The following is a 17629-nucleotide window of genomic DNA, read 5'->3' on the forward strand; positions in this document are numbered from 1 at the left end:
AGGATCAAAGAGAATGATATATACATTGAGGTGCAGGTCAAAGCCAGAATGCTCAGATATTTGCATTGGTGCTAATAAAGAAAGAGGATCCTGACAAAATATTGGCTGAAACTGAGACAGCGGAGGCAGTGGTTAGGATAAGAACTGAGAGGGAGAAGGTTCAGGAAGGCTGCCATGGCTAAGCGTAATTAGTCAGCTGGTCTGGATGACTTGGGTTCTAGGATGCCAAAGGAAGTAGGAATGATGATAGTTGAAGGCTTTGCCTTATCTTCTAGCCTTCCCTAGTTAGCAATGAGGCTCCAGTGGATTATAGATTGGCAAATATGGCACCTCTACTCATAAATGGCTGTAAGGAAAGTTCTAGCAACCTCAAGTTGCTTAGTCTAATATCAGTGGTGGTTTAGGGTTTGGGATCCATAATCAGGGAAACATCCACAAACATTTGAAGAAGTTTGGGTTAATTAAAGAAAGCCAGTGTGGAATTGTAAAAGGAAGATTGTGCCAGACAAATTCATTGATATTTTTTGAAAAGTGGTGGAGGAGTTTGATGCAAGGAATATTGTGGAGCAAGGTATAAAACTGTTGCTGCTTACCAGGTATGTATTTGGTGGTCGATGTAGTTGTCACTATCTCAGGTTCTGGTGTTGTTTCTATAAAACAGAAAACATTTCAACCTGTGAAACTGCTGAGTCTCAGATTCTGCTGCATGTAGCTGCTCAGAAGTTGCAAAAAATGAATCCATTCACTTTTCTCTTTACTTAATTATTTTAGTAAATACACAATATCACTAATTAATAGTTCTTCAGCCATAACACCGATTTTTCAAGATTTACTGGAGTTTGTCACATAGAATGGAGTTCCTCTCAATATTAGTTTTCAATGGAAAGTGCAAGACGCTTACAATAAACTGATGCACATCAAATTCTCCAGATTAACAGCGGCTCTGACTGTTTCACTTCCCAGAGACCTCCAGCTCTAAGCTGACCTGAGAATGCAGTGTCAGTGGAAGGTCCTAACGTTGAAATATTGTCCTGGCAACCTGCACCATCATACCCAGATTCATGGCATAATGCCGTTTCTATTCAGCACAAATAGAACATAAATTGCAGCCCCTGTCTTTCTTGCTAGACAATGACCATCTCCCCCAAGAGAGAATCTATCCATAGTTCCCTGACAATCAATGGCTTTACCATTGCTGAATTTCCCACTATCAACATCCTGGGCGTTACCACTGACCAGAAATTGAACTGGACTCCTCATATAAATACTGTAGCTATCAGAGCAGGTCAGAGACTAGGAATCCTGTGGTGAGTAAGCCACCTCCTGACTCCCCAAAGCCTGTTGACCATCTATAAAGTAGAATAGAATGGTAATCAACATAAAAATAAACCCAAATCTGTTCCAGCAGGATAGAAACAGTAAGTGGCTAGTGAGAAATGTAGTTTCTCTTATGTCTCGGGGGATCAGTTATCTCAATTAGCTGGATAGCTGGTGCGTCATACAAAGTGACACCAATTCCTGCACCATCTAAGAATGTTTATGAAGGGCCCACCTTCTGAACCTTACTCCTTGCCTGAGGTGTGGAGACCCCTCAAGGAGAGAGCAGCCAATGTTCATCAGGAACTATGGCGACTTTTTGTCCAATAAGGATCAAAGAGAACGATATATACATTGAGGTGCAGGTCAAAGCCAGAATGCTCAGATATTTGCATTGGTGCTAATAAAGAAAGAGAATTCTGACAAAATATTGGCTGAAACTGAGGCAGTGGAGACAGTGGTTAGTGTAAGAACTGAGAGAGAGAAGGTTCAGGAAGGTTGCCATGGCTAACGATGATTAGTATCCTGGTCTGGATCCTAGGATGCTAAAGGAAGTGGGAATGGTGATAGTTGAAGGGTTTGCCTTATCTTCCAGCCTTCCCTAGTTAGCGATGAGGCTCCAGTGGATTGCAGACTGGAAAATGTGACACCTCTATTCATAAATGGCTGCAGGACGGTTCCAGCAATCACAAGCTGCTTCGTCTAATATCAGTGGTGGTTTAGAGTTTGGAATCCATAATCAGTGAAACATCTATAAACATTTGGAGAGATTTAGGTTAATTAAAGAAAGCTAGTGCGGAATTGTAAAAGGAAGATCATGACCAGACAATACTATTGATACTTTTTGAAAAGTGGTGGAGGAGTTTAATGGAGGAAATATTGTGGAGCAAGGTATAAAACTGTTGCTGCTTACCAGGTATGAATTTGGTGGTGGATGTAGTTGTCACTATCTCAGGTTCTGGTGTTGTTTCTATAAAACAGAAAACATTTCAACCTGTCAAACTGCTCTGAGTCTCTGATTCCGCTGCATGTAGCTATGTACAGAAGTTGCAAAAGATGAATCTATTCACTTATCTCTTTACTTAATTAAATTTATTTTAGCAAATAGACAATATAACTAATTAATACTTCTTCAGTCAGGACATCAATTTTTCAAGATTTACTGGAGTTTGTCACATAGAATGGAGTTCCTCTCAATATTAGTTTTCAATGGACAGTGCAAGCCGCTTTCAACAAACTGATGCACATCAAATTCTCCAGATTAACAGCGGCTCTCTCTGTTTCACATCCCAGAGACCTCCAGCTCTAAGCTGACCTGAGAATGCAGCGTCAGTGGAAGGTCCTAACATTGAAATATTGTCCTGGCAACCTGCACCATCATATCCAGATTCATGACAATAATGCCGTTTCTATTCAGCACAAATAGAGCATGAACCTCAGTCTCTGTTTCCCTTGCTAGACGATGGCCATCTCCCCCAAGAAAGAATCTATGCATAGTATCCTGATAATCAATGGTTTACCATTGCTGAATTTCCCACTATCAACATCCTGGGTGTTACCATTAACCAGAAACTGAAGTGGACTCCCCATATAAATACTGTAGCTATCAGAGCAGGTCAGAGACTAGGAATCCTGTGGTGAGTAATTCACCTCCTGACTCCCCAAAGCCTGTTGACCATCTACAAAGTAGAATAGAGTGGCAGTCAACATAAAAAGAAACCCAAAACTGTTCCAACAGGATAGAAACAGTAAGTGGCTAGTAAGAAACATAGTTTGTCTTATGTCTTGGGGGATCAGTTAGCTCAGTTAGCTAGACAGCTGGTTCGTGATACAAAACAACACCAATTACTGCATCATCTAAGATTATTTATGAAGCGCCCGCCTTTTCACCCTTACTCCTTCCCTGTGGTCCCTCAAGGAGAGAGCAGCCTATGTTCATTTGGAACTATGGCAACTTTTTGTCCAACAAGGACCAAAGAGAATGATATATACATTGAGGTGCAGGTCAAAGCCAGAATGCTCAGATATTTGCATTGGTGCTAATAAAGAAAGAGAATCCTGACAAAATATTGGCTGAAACTGAGACAGCGGAGGCTGTGGTTAGTGTAAGAACTGAGAGAGAGAAGGTTCAGGAAGGCTGCCATGGCTAAGGATAATTAGTCACCTGGTCTGGATGACTTGGGTCCTAGGATGCTAAAGGAAGTGGGAATGGTGATAGTTGAAGAGTTTGCCTTATCTTCCAGCCTTCCCTAGTTAGCGATGAGGCTCCAGTGGCACCTCTATTCATAAATGGCTGTAAGGATAGTTCTAGCAACCGCAAGTTGCTTAGCCTAATATCAGTGGTGGTTTAGGGTTTGGAATCCATAAGCAGAGAAACATCCACAAACATTTGGAAAGGTTTGGGTGAACTACACAAAGCCAGTGTGGAATTATAAAAAGAAGATCGTGCCAGACAAATTCATTAATATCTTTTGAAAAGTAGAGGAGGAGTTTGATGCCAGAAATATTGTGGAGCAAGGTATAAAACTGTTGCTGCTTACCAGGTATGAATTTGGTGGTGGATGTAGTTGTCACTATCTCAGGTTCTGGTGTTGTTTCTATAAAACAGAAAACATTTCAACCTGTGAAACTGTTCTGAGTCTCAGATTCTGCTGCATGTAGCTACGCACAGAAGTTGCAAAAAATGAATCCATTCACTTTTCTCTTTACTTAATAAAATTACTTTAGCAAATAGACAATATAACTAATTAATGGCTCTTCAGCGAGGACATCAATTTTTCAAGTTAAGATTTGCTGGAGTTTGTCACATAGAATGGAGTTCCTGTCAATACTAGTTTTCAATGGACAGTGCAAACCTCTTGCAATAAACTGATGCACATCGAATTCTCCAGGTTAACAGCGGCTCTGTCTGTTTCACTTCCCAGAGTCCTCCAGCTCTAAGCTGACCTGGGAATGCAGTGTCAGTGGAAGGTCCTAACACTGAAGTATTGTCCTGGCAACCTGCACCATCATATCCCAATTCATGACATAATACCGTTTCTATTCAGCACAAATAGAACATGAACTGCAGCCCCTGTCTCTCTTGCTAGACGATGACCACCTCCCCCAAGAGAGAGAATCTATCCATAGTCCCCTGACAATCAATGGCTTTACCACTGCTGAATTTCCCACTATCAACATCCTGGAGGTCACCATTGGCCAGAAACTGAACTGGACTGGCCATATAAATACTGTGGCTAGCAGAGCAGTCATGATGTGGGTATGCCGGCGTTGGACTGGCGTAAACACAGTAAAAAGTCTGACAACACCAGGTTTTAGTCCAACCTATTTATTTGATAATATACTCACAAGCTTTCGGGGTTAGCCCCTTCATCAGGTGAATGGAGAGTTCTAGCCTCAGACAGAGCATATAAAGCACAGACAGTTTAGAGATTACTGATTAGAGCATTCTAATCAGTAATCTCTAAACTGTCTGTGCTTTATATGCTCTGTCTGAGGCTAGAACTCTCCATTCACCTGACGAAGGGGCTAACCCCGAAAGCTTGTGAGTATATTATCAAATAAATAGGTTGGACTAAACCCTGGTGTTGTCAGACTTTCTACTGTGCTAGCAGAGCAGATCAGAGCCTAGGATTCCTTTTGTAAGTAATCACCTCCTGCCTCCCCAAAGCATGTCTACCATCTGCAACATTCAAGTCTGGAGCATAATGAAATACTCTCCACTTGCCTGGATGAGTGCACCTCCAAAATACTCAAGAAGCCTGGCACCATCCAGAACAAAGTTGTCCATTCAACTGCTACCCCTTCAATAAACATTCAATCCCTCTACTGCCAGTGAACAGTGCCGACAGTGTGTACCATCTCCAAGATGCACTGCATGAACCCGAAGGTTCCTTTGGCAGCACTTTTCAAACCCATGTCTTCGGCCATCTAGAAGGACACAGGGAACACCATCACCTGGAGGTTCTCCTCTAAGTTACTCACCATCCTGACTTGCAAATGTATTGTCGTTCCTTCATTATTGTTGGGTCAAAATACTGGAATTCTTTCTCTAACTGCACTGTAGGAGTACCAACACCTCAGGAACTACAGCAGTTCAAGAAGGCAGCTCGTCACCACATTCTCAAGGGCAAGTAAGGATGGGCAATTAATGCTGGCCAGCCAGTAACACCGATGCCCCACAAATCAATTTTTAAAAAAAAATCTTCATCCTCCTCATTTGAAATGGATTTAAGATAGCTGTTCTATGTTTGATTTCACTTCCAAATAGGCTTGCAAGACAGCTTATCATAGTTTAGTTACACAACATCGCCACAGTGGTCCATATAACATTAACCCAGCATGTAATTTGACTGTTTGACTCATTTAGCATCAGGTTGTTACATCAGACTGGTAATTCGCTCATCATCTCAAAGATCAAAGGAGGTGAAGGGGGTGATATTCTGCTGTCTGCAAGAGGAGGGGTCACACTGCAGGGGAACTACATTCCACCTTCTGAGCACATACCACCTGACTCAATTTTCTAGTGGGCAACAACAAAAAACCTGATAACATGGGCTGTATGGTGGCACAGTGATTAGCACTGCTGCCTCACAGCTCCAGGGACCCAGATTCGATTCCTGGCTTGGGTCACTGTCTATGTGGAGTCCGCAAGTTCTCCCCGTGTCTGGGTGGTTTTCCTCCGGGTGCTTCGGTTTCCTTCCACACTCCAAAGATGTGCAGGTTAGGTTAACTGACCGTGCTAAGTTGCTCCTTAAGTGTCAGGGGGACTATTAGGTTAAATACTTGGTGTTTTTGGGACAGGGCCTGGTGGGATTGTTGTCAGTGCAGGCTTGATGGACCGAATGACCTCCTTCTGCACTGTCGAGATTCTATGATTCTTCTATGAAATTCTGTAACTGAGCTCAGAACAGTGTGAAATCGTCAGAGAGGTGGAATGAGATGCATTGGCTGTGTGACCTGCAATCCATTATATTGCTTTACAACATCAGTATTGACAAAACCCACTCTTTGCTTGATCATCCTCTTGCTCTTAATACACTTCCAAAATGCTTTGGGGTCTTAAACTTATCTGCCAATGATATTTCATGGCCCCTCTTTACCCTCCTAATTTCTTATTGCCCTTCACTCTCAGAGGAACACGTTGAGGCTGAACTCTCACAGTTTCACTTTAAAAAGACTCTCACTTTCCAAATGTAGATTTACCTGCAAGTAGCAGTCCCTAAGCTATGTTTGCCAGATCCTGTCTCATGATATTGAAATTGACCTTCCCCCAATTCAGACTCATGGGACGTAATTCTCCTGCCAGCCTGCCACGTGAATTGTAGTGGGCAGGACACAGACCATGCAAAGGTCCATTGACCTCGGGTGGGATTTTCCCGGTCTTGGGGCAAGCGCAGCTGGAAGATCCCACCCTTGATTTCTGGAATATTCTTATCCCTTTCCGTAATGATTTTGAAACTTACAGAGATAATGATAACTACCTTCAAAATGCTCAAGGTGACACTTCTACCAATTGCCTGACTTCATTCCCTCGGATTAGGTCTGGCACTGCCCCATGCCTATCTATGTACTGGCACAAAAAGCTCTCCCGGATGCACTTTAAAAATTCCATCCTATCTAATCCCTTCACACTAAAGCAACTCCAGTTAATATTGGCAAAATTGAAATCCCCTACTACTGTCACCCTCTTCCTCTGACATTTCTCTGTGATTTACCTATATATCTGCTCCTCTATCTCCCTCTAACTGTTGGGAGACTTGTAGTATAATCCCAGCGAAGTGATCACCCTTTTCTTATCTCTAAGCTCCATCCATATGGCCTCATTTGAAAAGCTTTCTAAGACATCCCCCTACATTATGGCAGTTATAATCTTGTTTATCATAATGCAATGCACCCTCCTCTCTTACATCAGCCCCCACTTTCACACCTGAAACTTCTATACCCTGGAATGCTGAGTTGCCAGTCCTCCTCTTCTTTCAACCACATCTTAGTGATTCCAACAATATCACACATCCATGAGCTGATCAACGCTCTAAGTTTGTCTGTCTTACCAGACAGGCTCCTTGCATTAAAATAGATGCAATTTATCCTCCCAATCCTCTCATGTGCTTTATCATGCCTATATCTTCTCTGCCTACTGAACTGATCTGGTTTTCCTTCAATATTTGATTGAATCTTGTTCCCAATTGTATATTTACACTGTGTCCCACCCTCCTGCCAAATTAATTTAAAATATCCTTAACAGCATCAGCAAACCTCCCAGTGAGGATATTGGATCCATTCCGGCTCAGGTACAACTTGTACAAATCCCACCTACCCCAGAAACTGTCCTAATAATCCATAAATCTCAAGCTCTCCCTCCTACACCATCCCTTTAGCCACACCTTCATCATACTATCTTCCTACTCCTAAACTCAGAAATGCGTGGTATCAGAAGCAATCCAGGCATTACAGCCTTAGAAGTCCTGCTTTTTTAATCTACTATGTAACTCCCTAAATTCCTGTTGCAGGACCTCATTTGTTTTTCTACCTATGCTGTTGGTGCCAACATTTACCATAACCACTATCTGTTCATCCTCCTCCTTCAGAATGCCCTGCAGCTGCTCTAAGACATCCTTGACCTCAGGGAGGCAACATACCATTTGAGAGACTGGTTTACAGCCACAGAAACGATTATTGGCTCCTTTTATAATTGAGTTCCCTATCACTAAAGCTCTTCCTGTATTTTTCCCTCCCTTGCTGCTGCAGCAGAGCAACCACGGTGCCATAAACCTGGCTGTTGTTGCTTCTTTCCCCTGAGAGACCTTCTCCCTCCTACGGTATCCAACATGATGTATCTAATTGAGAGGGGGATGGCCCGAGCGGGTCCTGTACTACCTGCCTACACCTACTAATCTTATGTGGAACGCACTATCTTACTCACACAATGGTGCAAGGAGTATTGAATCACATGAACTATCATCACGTTGCCTTATTGTGTGTGCATCCCAACATCTGGAAGATCAAAGTGGGGATTTTCATCTGCCGGGGATGGAGAAATGAAATTCTAATAAAGAACCTTCTACACAGAGAACGTAGACTTGATAGTCTAGTGGATATCAAAACAAAAACTGGAGGTTTATACTTTGGGCTTGCAAAAGGTAAGAAATAACCCGACAGCTTTTACAGCACAACCTGATCAGCTGCAGCATTTTTTAACCCTTTAGCAGGGTTTGAAATCATCTTCTTCCCCCAGTGGGTTGAGCGGGAGGGGCACAAAATGCAATTAGAGAAAAATGCAGTGCAACGTATAATCCTTATCAGTTGTGTAGCCAGTGGTAGATTCAGTTGTAGTTTCCATTACTACTGGTGGTATAGTTTCGATACAGCAAGAATAACATTTTAACCTGTTACATTGTATGCTGATGCTCTTCCAGTCTACATCAGGGTTATGGACTTATTTTTCTGCTACATGTTGCCAGAGTGTTTGCAAACTGCAATTTATTCATTTCTATTTTTGGCACTTCTGTAATATTTCAGTCTAGAGACAATAAAACAATGTGGTGCAGTGGCCCTTGAGTTCAAAATATCAATTCCTCAAACGGTAGGATTGTTGGAATCGGCCCATGGATTCATTTTCCCTGTGAAGTTTTCTCAGCAAACTTTTGCAATGGGTGAATCCAGATTAATCTGAATTACCAGGTAACTAGTGGCATTTGAAAATATCCAGCAGTAATCCTGGACAATATACTGGGGAAACACTTTGCACCACTGGGCAAACCTGAGCACGCGAGTCAGTAGGATTTCAAGATGTTTATTGTAGGAACGTGCACCATCATTTTCAGACATATGCAATGCTACTATTTCTATTTAATGGTAACAGAGCTTCAATTGCTGACAAATATATCCATCACATTTCTGATGTGTGTTTCCCAATTGACAATTGAACCTTCTGCCTGGTAACTCTCAAACTAAGTTAACTCGAAGGCATTAAAACCAAATCTGGTGAGCCCTGTAAAAATCCTCGTCATGCTATTGAGTATTAGGACAAAGGGGATTTTCAGCTGGATGTGTAAGAAAGATCAGTTAAATGACTTTCACGGTCTTTTTACTGTTGGCAGTGTGACAATTAATTTAGATTTTTTGGTGTATTCATTCATGAGATGTGGACATCGGTGGCTGGGCCAGCATTTATTTACCATCCCTAATCGCCTCTGGATAGAGTGCCTTGCTCGGCCATTTCAGAGTGCATCTAAGAGTCAACCACGTTGCGCAGTGTCTGGAGTCACTTGTAGACCAGACCAGGTAAGGACAGCAGATTTCCTTCTCTAAAGGATATTAGTGTACCAGGTGGGGTTCTACGACAATTTTTACAATAAATACAGCCTATCATAATGTCATAAAGGGTCATCTAGACTCGAAACATTGGCTTTAATCTCTCCCTGCAGATGCTGTCAGACCTGCTGAGATTTTGCAGCATTTTATATTTTTGTTTCAGATTCCAGCGTCCGCAGTATTTTGCTTTTATCTGTCACAATGCTCGATTAATTGCTGCCAAGTTCCTGCTATGTGTACATGTTCCTGCTCTGCCACACGTACCAAGCATAAAATTCCCTAAAAGCTGGACTAAATCACAACATAATAGGCCAACAATAAAGCAATTTTGGACCAGTTTTAAAGCAACTGGAAAGGAAAATTTGTGTTGCAAAATTGAAAGCTGTCTTTTCTTATTTACATATTTTAACTTTATGTTTTATGTCAATAACCTTTTAGAGAAAGACTAGGTGCGAGGTATAAAACCTTTGGCTCTTACCAGGTATGTAGCTGGTGGTAGATGCAGTTGTAGTTTGTATCACTGGTGGTGGTGTGGTTTCTATAGAGCAGGAGAAAGATTTCAACTTATTACAGTGCACACTGAGGTTCCTTCAGTCTGAATCAGGATTAAGGACTTACACCTCTGCCCTATTTAACAAATGAAAACATTTGCAAAACTGCAACCCCTTTGTTTCTATCTTGGTTTACCCTACAGTGTCCCAGCAGAGAGTGAATAAAACAGTTTAAGGAGCCCTTGTATTCCAAACTTCAGTACCTCAAATAGATGCTTGCTTGGAACTGTCATGGAGATTGGATTCTACTGTTGTCAGAATTGCTGCAAACATTAGTTTTTGATTTCCAGTGGAACAATTTGATAACAGATTACCTGAGTTGTCCAGATAATTCTGGAAATTATTGTGCAGCAAATTACACCAGAGCCTCTTTTAAGGCAAGGATAGATAAATTTTTGAACAGTAAAGGAATTGAGGGTTATGGTGAGTGGGTGGATAAGTGGAGCTGAGTCCACAAAAAGATCAGCCATGATCTTATTGAATGGAGGAGCAGGCTCGCGGGACCAGATGGTCTATTCCTGCTCCTAGTCCTTACGTTCTTATGTTGCCTCCATCCCTGAGGTGAACAATCTAATTGGCATCAGCTGGAAGTTCAATCATGCAAACATTAATTGCAGGAATTCAAACCATCATATGCAGAGACATGCAAAGCTGCTGCTACTATTCACCAGAAATTGAGTGCAGGATTCTCCCATCTCACCCACCATGGGAATTGTAATGGGTGAGACATGGAGCTTGCAAAGGTCTATTGACCTTGGGCGGGTTTTTCCAGTTTCAGGGTGAACACAGCTGGAAAATCCCACCCTGAGGCCATCATGCCGACATGTGAACCAGTCATTTTCTGGAGATGTGGCGTGGAAGCAGATTGGGTTGTCATGACGAAGACCCCAATGGTAGATCAGAAGGGAATGATGATGGAACAGCTATTCTGAGTTTCGTGGCAGTTTTGCCTCGACTTTGGGAAATACCTCGTCACATTCCAGTTACACAATTTCACCACAATGGTACGGGGAATCTCAATGCAGCACACAGTTTGACTGAACAAGTTATTTACCATCAGGGTGTTTTTAATCACACTAACATTTCACTCCAACTCAAAGATTCAAAGATTTCGAAAAAGGGAAATGGTCTTCAGTTAGAGGGGGGTGTGTCAGAGGAAAATAAGATTCTACAAAAGGGTCTATTCCCAAGACATCATAGCCTCGATTTATTAGTGAGCATCAAGACAAAAAAATGGTGAGCTCTATACTGGGTTCAGAATGGTGAGGAATTATCCAAAAGGATTTCCCAAATGAAATGAGTGAGATGGACTGATAACAGGCTCTCTCTCATTGTTTGATATTGTTTTACACCCTCAGTGGTGACAAGGTGTGACAATAATTTCTGATAACTGAAATCATCAATTTTATGAGGCTTTGTATAATCTACACCCTCTTGATTGCTGATTTGCAGGCCCAGGTCAAATAGGAAGAACATGGTTACGGAAGATTATACAAGGCACAACATAGTCCACCAATTATCATTAACTAGGGTGGCACAGTGGCATTGTGGTTAGCACTGCTGCCTCACAGCGCCAGGGACCCAGGTTCAATTCCTGGCTGCGGGTCACTGTCTGTGTTGAGTTTGCACGTTGTCCCCGTGTCTGTGTGGGTTTCCTCCAGGTGCCCGGTTTCCTGCCACAGTCCAAAAGATGTGCAGGTTAGGTTGATTGATCATGTTAAATTGTCCCTTAGTCTCAGGAGATTGGTAGGGTAAATAAGTAGGGTTACTGGGATTGGGCTGGATAGGATTGTGGTCGGTGCAGACTCAATGGGCCAAATAGCCTCCTTCTGCACTGAAGGGAATACACACTTTTGATATGCATTCCAGTTCCACAAAATGCTGTGTCAGGAGAACAATTTCCAAAAAGCTGCCCTATAAATCACAGCATGAAGACCAAATCTACAAACCTTGCAGGACTAAAACATCCGTGTGCATAATCAAAGCTGTATCCTGTTAGCTACTCAATGGTGGATCACATGGTATGACTGAACAATCTAGATATGCAGATAGATTTGGTGTAAGGTATATAACAGGCGTAACTTACCAGGTACGTAGTTGGTGGTAGATGTTGTTGATTCCTCTATCGGTGGTAGAGTTTCTACTGAGAATGAAAACATTTCAATCTGTTACACTGCACACTGTGGCTCTTGTGAGACGGAATCAAATTTAGAAACTTGCTGTGTTGCTGAGCACGAAGCTTGCAAGAATTGAAATCTAAACACTTGTCTTAATCTGCTCAATAAAGTCGTTCTAACAGAGACAAACTGTACCTTTTAATGGTTCTTATGTTTAGGATATCATTTCCACATGTACAACAGTTGCTGAAATTGTCATGTGGATTAATCGTGCTGTAAATGGAGCTCCTACAAATGTTAATTTTCAATTTATACTGGGAACCCCTTGCAGCAGACTTCACGACGTTGACCACACTTACCCAGATAACCCAAAGGATCGGAAAATATTTCAGCACCAATATTCGATATAATAACTCGCAAGGGCTTTCAATGCTGAGCCTCCAGGCGTACTCAAATTAAGTGATTGGACATCTCAGTTCAATATTTGTTGGGTCCAGACACCAACATTTCAGATACTTGCCTCATTTAGTTTATAATTCAGTGGTAGTAAAAAACAAGTAGAAAAATAGCCATGCTGAGCTGTGCATCAGTCACTTCCTTGATCCATGTAGACAACACATTGGCTTCTTATGCAGAAGATCACTATGTTAGCCAGGAAGGCATGAAGGTTGAGGGTAAGATTTAAATAATGGATTAAACTTTGCTGGGCAAATAATTCAAAATACATTAATCATTTTCAAAACAACTGAGACATTTGAAACCAATTTGAGACAATTCAAGCTAAGCAGCATGCCTTAATGACTATCAGCTAATGGTTCTGACATCCATCATTATGAAGTGCTTCAAAAGATTAGTCATAGCACGAATCAATTCCAGCCTCTCGGACTACCCATTACAGTTTGTCTATCTCTGCCACAGGTCCACAGCAGACACCATTTCCCTGGCCCTACACTCAACTCTGGGAAACTTAAATAGCAAGGACATCTATATCAGACTCCTATTTATTGACTACAATTCAGCCTTCAACACCATTATTCCCACAAAACTCATCTCCAAACTGTGGCCTGGGCCTCGGCTCCTGCCTCTGCAACTGGATCCTGAATTTCCGAGCTCACAGACAACAATCAGTAAGGATAGGCAACAACGCTTCCTCCATGATCATCCTCAACACTGGTGCCTCACAAGGCTGTACTATACTCCTTATACACCTATCACTGTGTGGCCAAATTCCCCTCCAATTCAATTTTCAAGTTTGTTGATGACACCACCGTAGTGAGTCAAATCTCAAACAATAACGAGACAGGGTACAGGAATGATATAGAGAATCTGGTCAATTGGTGCAGCAACAATAATCTCTCCCTCAACGTCAACAAAATGGAAGAGATTGTCACCGACTTCAGGAAGGGTAAAGGAGAATATGCTCCTGTCTACATCAATGGGGACTAAGTAGAAAGGGTCAAGAGCTTCAAGTTTTTAGGTATCCAGATCACCAACAACCTGCCCTGGTACCCCCCCATGCCGACACAATAATTAAGAAAACCTACCAATGCCTCTACTTTCTCAGAAGACTAAGGAAATTTGGCATGTCTACTACGACTCTCACCAACTTTTACAGATGCACCATAGAAAGCATCTTTCTGGTTGTATCACTGTTTGGTATAACTCCTGCTCTGCTCTAGACCATAAGGAACTACAAAAGATCATGAATATAGCCCAATCCATCAGGCAAACCAGTATCCCATCCATCGACTCTGTCTACACTTCCCGCTGCCTCGGCAAAGCAGCCAGCATAATTAAGGATCCCACGCACCCCGGACATTCTCTCTTGCATCTTCTTCCTTCGGGAAAAAGATACAAAAGGTACCAACCGACTCATGAACAGCTTCTTCCCTGCTGCTGTCAGACTTTTGAATGGACTTGCTTTGCATTAAATTGATCTTTCTCTACACCCTAGCTATGACTGTAATATGACATTCTGCACTCTCTCGTTTCCTTCTTTATGAACGGTATGTTTTGTCTGTATAGAGCGCAAGAAACAATATTTCTCACTGTATGTTATTGTCATGTGATAATAATAAATCAAATGAAAAACATTAGCCCTTTTACATTACATGGATTACTGACTTGATTAAAATGGCAGACAGAAAAATTTATAATGATTGGTTATTATCTCAGCCATTTCCAAACTCAGTACTAATTATTGCTTAAGTCGCTTTATGCACTGATCCTGTTAAATGTAGAATTTTCACTTCAATCGGACCAATTATTTCAAAGCATACTCAAAGACACATTTTTTACATGTAAATATCATATTTACCAGGAATGGTGGTTGTAGAGGTGGTTTCAGGCAGGAGGGTTGTTGTCCATGGTGTTGTTTTTTGTGGTTTACAGCAAACACGGATTTGATAGTCATAACAAAACTTCCTGTCCAGCGAAGCGCTTTCGCTGTATACGCAGACAAGTCCTGTGTCTTTGTCACAGGTCACATTATCCGTCGATTCACTGATTGGCCTCTCTGGGTAATCAGCAAACTGACATTGGATTTTATTAATTGCATCAGAAGAGGAAGGACACAATTCATCGCGTATGGGATCCAATAACTCAGAATCGCCCGGGCTGTCCTCAGAAGGTGTCTGATCATTAAACCAAGGAGACCATTCACCATCACATTCCTCCTCTGCAAAATATGACATTTAGGCTTAATGAATCAGCCTTTACTCGATTAATAAGGAAGACAAAGTGTCAACTGGCAGAGCAATGTTTCTCACTTTGATCCTATTTCCTTTAGACAGGTGAGAAGCTTCATCAAATATCTCACTAAACAATTTCACAACAGAACTAACAAAAATCAAGCAGACTTTGCACATATCACGCATGTGAAATCAGTGGGCCCAGAAGCATTATTCGCTCCCACCTGCAATCGCAACCAGGACACGATTTCACACAGGCTGTCAGTTAAGAACTGGCCTGTGTAAAACGCACCCAGAGATTGGTTCAGTGCTGCCAAAGGGGTCATGACGATGGCAGGCATGGGGTCCAGTGGTCACGGGAGAGGGTTTTAAAAATCTCTGAAGGATGCCAGGAGTTGGTGAGGAGCCTCAGAGAGAGATGTCCATGACAGTGTATAAGATTTTCCCTCTGGCTGAAGTTACGGCCTCAGCCCCACTGGGCATGTCAAGTCCAGGGGCAATACCAGTATACACTCTGCTGCCTAGTTCTCTAACATGTGCCTATGCAATCTCGTGGAGGCAGTGAGTCCCAGCGTGACATCCTCATGTCACTGAATCCACTCATTTTAAAGATCAAGGGAGTGATTTTCAGCTGTTAATGAGTAAGGTTCGAGAAAGGAAGTTCTAAATAAGAAACCTTAGAAAATCAGTCAGCCTCTGAGTCAGACGACTTGTGCACCGAGGCTTGGGAAAAAAAGGAACGATTAAACAGGGTGTTGCAGCTAAACCTGTATGATTGAGAGAGATGGATTGGCTGCCTCACTTTCACTCATTCTTTAATAAGGTTCGTGACCTCACTGTTTATAATGGGTGAGAAATATATTTGATACAGAAAATCTGTTATTTAATAAGAATATATATATAATTTTACATGCCTTAGCGAAGTTGGCTGGACAGCTGGTCGGTGATGCAGAACGGTGCAAACAGCACAGGTTCAATTCCTTACCAGCTTAGAGGTTATTCATGAAGGTCCTGCATTCTCAATCTTATCCCTTGCCTGAGGTACAGTGATTCTCATGTTAAATCACCACCTGTCAGCTCTTCCTTTTCAAAGGGGAGAGCAATCTATGGTCACCTGGGACTATGGTGAGTTTACCTTTATACCATACTACACCATTCTCACTTAAAGCTCAGCATGCTGGGTCACATTAGGAAGGGCAATAAAATGCTGGCCAGCCAGCAATTCCCATGCCCCATGAATGAATAAAACAAAAGTTATTGCTAATTTTCATTCTAGACATGTTAACTATATTCAGATTTAAACTTTGTTTGATAAAAGCTCCCTAATGGATCATTTGAATCATACCTGAAGTGAGACAGATCATGATTACCCAAGCCAAATTCAAAGTGCAAAACTTATGATCCAGACAGACTTCATAGAACACTTTGGAGTTTCTAACCTGAATTATAACAATGTCAACTTTCAATATACTTTCCTGTTCTGCTAAATGATTCGCTAAGCAAACACCACAACTTTGGAAGTTCCCATCTTGACTTAGAAGTATATTGCTGTTTCTTCACTATTACTGGATCAAGATCCTGGAACTTCCTCCCTCATAGCACTACCTACATTCTACCTACACCAGAGGGACGACAGGGATTCAAAATGATAGCTCACATTCACTTTCTCAGGGGCAGTTAGGGATGGGCAATAAACGCTGATAGCATCCTGCGAATGAATAAATCTAAAAAGGAGCAGAGTTTCCCAAGCATTACCCTAAAGGTTGCAAGTTAATGAACAAAGAAACAATCAATTAGAAAGAAAAGTCTTCGTATAAAAATAAATGCCATATCTGGTGACCTACTCATTGGTAAATCATATGGAGTTAGATAGTAATGTCCTTATAGAGAACGACCTGGTGTGAGGTATAAAAGTGCTGTCTCTTACCAGGTACGTAGCTGGTGGTCGATGCAGTTGTAGTCTGTATCACTGGTGGTGGGGTTGATCCTATAGGGAAAAAAACAGATTTTAATCTGTTACACTGCACTCAGTTACTGCATAATCAGATCTAAAACCTCCTCTCATTTTGTATGCCCTTCAGTATAAAATATACGAAAGTAAAATGATTCTCTTCAATTTCAGTCAATACAATGATTTTAGTGAAGAGGCATGTTGATTTAGTAGCACTTACCTTGAGTATAACATTGCTACAATAGAGAGTTGCTGGAATTATCACGAGGGTTTAATGGAGTATCTGTGGATATTAGTTTTTCAGCAGCCAGTGGCAACTTTTCACAACAGACAGGTGCATACTGAACTGAATTATCTGGATAAGTAATGCTTCTGAACATACTATGGCAATCGGTGATTATGCAAAAGGAACATCACCAGGTGCCCTACAGCACAGACCAGAGAATGCAGGATTAGTGGGAGATCCTGGCCTTTCAGTCTATTCAGTCACTTGCAATGCAGCTGTTGCCATTGACTGGTAACAGAGATTAAATCACTGGATGGGTTGACCCGTGCAGTTATTTTCTTCAAATGTGCGCGTACAGCAGATTAGTTTATAAAGCAGAAAACTCCATGCAAGTCGGGAAATGGGTGAATATAGAGCGGGCGTCCAGGTTTGGTGAAACGAGAAGTATATTATCTCAATGG

At 41.8% G+C, this 17629-nt stretch overlaps 1 protein-coding gene across 1 annotated transcript in view; it reads right to left on the bottom strand.

Moving 5' to 3' along the window:
* LOC145355602 (mucin-5AC-like) overlaps positions 1-17629 on the bottom strand; it is a 111502-nt gene that overhangs the window by 37081 nt on the left and 56792 nt on the right. Inside the window, exons 25-30 of the mRNA XM_080207851.1 lie at positions 16919-16978; positions 14619-14978; positions 10112-10171; positions 3858-3914; positions 2231-2287; positions 594-650 (exon numbers count right to left, since the gene is read on the bottom strand). Of these exons, the coding sequence (XP_080063977.1) occupies positions 594-650; positions 2231-2287; positions 3858-3914; positions 10112-10171; positions 14619-14978; positions 16919-16978 (651 nt within the window). The remainder of the gene's footprint in view (positions 1-593; positions 651-2230; positions 2288-3857; positions 3915-10111; positions 10172-14618; positions 14979-16918; positions 16979-17629) is intronic.

Source organism: Carcharhinus amblyrhynchos, chromosome 19 (assembly GCF_965287045.1).
Source record: "Carcharhinus amblyrhynchos chromosome 19, sCarAmb.v2.hapA, whole genome shotgun sequence".
NCBI classification, from domain to species: domain Eukaryota; kingdom Metazoa; phylum Chordata; class Chondrichthyes; order Carcharhiniformes; family Carcharhinidae; genus Carcharhinus; species Carcharhinus amblyrhynchos.